The following is a 2,526-nucleotide window of genomic DNA, read 5'->3' as shown; positions in this document are numbered from 1 at the left end:
TGGAACATGTATACTTTTTCAACCCTGAAAAATATACAAATCTTACTGTATGATTGGTAAAGTTTTCTTTTAGTTTACCTGCTGTTGGGCTCCAGGTTTTTATCAGTGAAATTCTGCTCCTCACTTCCACCCAGGAAAAGCAAGGTTCCATTACGACTCAATTGATATTGAGAAATGAGGCCGTTGGGCTTTTCTGGCAGACTCCAATATAACTCCACTGTTGTAGAATTGATGATAATGTGTCGAGGTGTCATCCAAACTCCTGACAAAAATAACGCAATGAGGTTTTATTGTTAGGATAAAATAAACACCTTATCAAAAGTCACACCATCACCTCATGAACTATGATATTTTTATCTGTTGATAAAGACAACAGATAAAAAAAATCTCACTGTGAGGAACAAAAATATGTTTTATTTACTTTGGAGATGAAATACGTAATTGGCTGTAAACATTTTTTTATTATCATTTTGATTATTTTACTTTTGAATTGCCTTTAGAAAGTGAATGCCAGAAAACTACTGGAAAATTTCTCCATTTTGGCTGTGGCCCTGACTGTAATTTAAATCAAGGCCTGGGAGAATGTCCAGGAAGTTTAAACTTAGATACTATTTACCTGGAATATGTGGAAGTATTTACCTGAATTATACAATTCAACAAATAAACATCCTTTCCCTTTCCCTCTCACGCCAGTGCTGTGCTTACTTTCCTCTCTGTCTACTCCTCTGCCCTCATTTAGTGGCTCTCTTTCCCTCCTGAACCTCATAATGATGTAGTACTCAGAGACCTAGGCTCTCACCCCTCCGCTTTCCTCTCCTCATCTTCCCTCTTCTTTCTGTTCCTCTTCTTCTCTTCCAGCACTGACTTTCCTAGGTTACCTTCATTCAGTCTCAGTTCTAAATATCATCTATATGCTGAAGATTTCCAAATGCACATCTCTAGATTAAAATTCTCTCCTGGACTTCAGACTTAAGAATCCAACTATTTATTTGACCCCTCCATTTGTATGACTAATTATATATCAAAACCTTAAAACATCCGAAATAGAACTCTTCGATTTCCTCTCAACACTGTACGTATCTCCTAATCTTGTCCATCTATCCATTTTCTTGGGCAAAACACACAAAAAGAATTTTCCTTTTTTCTTACCCCCAAATGTAAGCTATCATCAAACCCTGCAGATTCTAGATAGCTCTCTGTATTTTTACTGCTGTCTCTCCTGATCCGAACCACATTTTTCTCTCTCATGGAGTCCTGCCATGGCCTCCAAGCTGGTCTCCATGTTTTAAATCTTGGCCTTCCCTGTTCCATTGAAATCTTTACAAATGTGTATATGTAAAACCATATAATCCAAAGAAATATATAATCCTTTTGAATTTATTCATACAATATAATTCCAATTCAACAAAAAAAGTATTGCTGTCATAGAAAGGTATCTATATATCTACATCTATATATCTATATCTATCTATGTGTGTGTATATACTCATGCATTTATACACTCAGGAGTGTGGTTCACATTATTCTGTTCATATTATCAAAGAGACCGTGCCCTTCTGATTTACTAAATTCACAGTTCCATACCTATTTACAATTAATTTCCTTTAAAATATTTTATACACACAGACACACACAGACACACACACACACACACACACACACACACACAGGTTTTATTTTTTTACCTGGTGGTGTCCAAGCGACAAATATGGAATAAGGGCCAGTTACTGTGATATTATGTGGAGGATGGATTTCTTCTGGTGTCCATACAGGTGTTTGAACAATGTAATCATCACTAATACTGCTGCCACCTCCAGTTTTGGCTTCTAACTTGTAAATGTATCTGTATTTATAAAGAAAAAAATGTGATAAGGCAGTACACATGAAGCTTGAACAATGATTGTTGCTTTTTGTATCCATTACTTAGTCCTAAATTTGTCACAAATTGCAAATTATTTGCTTCCTGTCCACAAACTTAACTTGGTAGTTTTTCTTACACAGGCAACATTCTCTCCAGACTATCACTATTTCAGCCACTCCCAACCTTATTTTTAACCCACTAGTAATTCATAGCTTTTCTTGAAGATTTCAGGAAAGTCTTGGAGTGTGCTGGTGGACTGTGGAGGATTTAAATTAATCTTCCCCACTTTTAAATGGGTTGGAGTTCAAGGAAATATGTTTAGAGGAAGATGTTTTTAAATTGATCTGCTGTTCTCTACAATAAAACTAAATTGATCTCTACTCTCTACAATAAAACATCTGTTGATGTAAGATATATTTTGTCTCTGCTGAGAAATGAATGGGAATGAATTGCAAATATGTGGAATTTTTCCACCTAAAACTGCTCATCTCTACAAGCACTGTAGCAAGTAGAGAAAACATTGTACGAAAAGACATAGTTTTGCTGTTCGTACAATAGTTTTGTTGATGTCTTTAAATCTCTTTAATTGCTAGTTTAGAAATGCATGATTTTGAAGATAATTTGATAAATTTTAAAGTTTAATACTTTGCCGATTTTATATATTA

General features: G+C 35.0%; 1 protein-coding gene across 1 annotated transcript in view; it reads right to left on the bottom strand.

The window, feature by feature from the left end:
- The window catches only part of USH2A (Usher syndrome 2A (autosomal recessive, mild)), a 301,921-nt gene that overhangs the window by 143,131 nt on the left and 156,264 nt on the right, over positions 1-2,526 (bottom strand). Inside the window, exon 18 of the mRNA XM_012638316.1 lies at positions 79-262. Within this exon, the coding sequence (XP_012493770.1) occupies positions 79-262 (184 nt within the window). The remainder of the gene's footprint in view (positions 1-78; positions 263-2,526) is intronic.

The sequence above is a fragment of the Propithecus coquereli genome, unplaced genomic scaffold (assembly GCF_000956105.1).
Source record: "Propithecus coquereli isolate 6110/MARCELLA unplaced genomic scaffold, Pcoq_1.0 Scaffold129, whole genome shotgun sequence".
Taxonomy (NCBI): Eukaryota; Metazoa; Chordata; class Mammalia; order Primates; family Indriidae; genus Propithecus; species Propithecus coquereli.
Note: the sequence above shows the minus strand (reverse complement) of the source record. Positions and strands in the feature narration are given on the sequence as shown.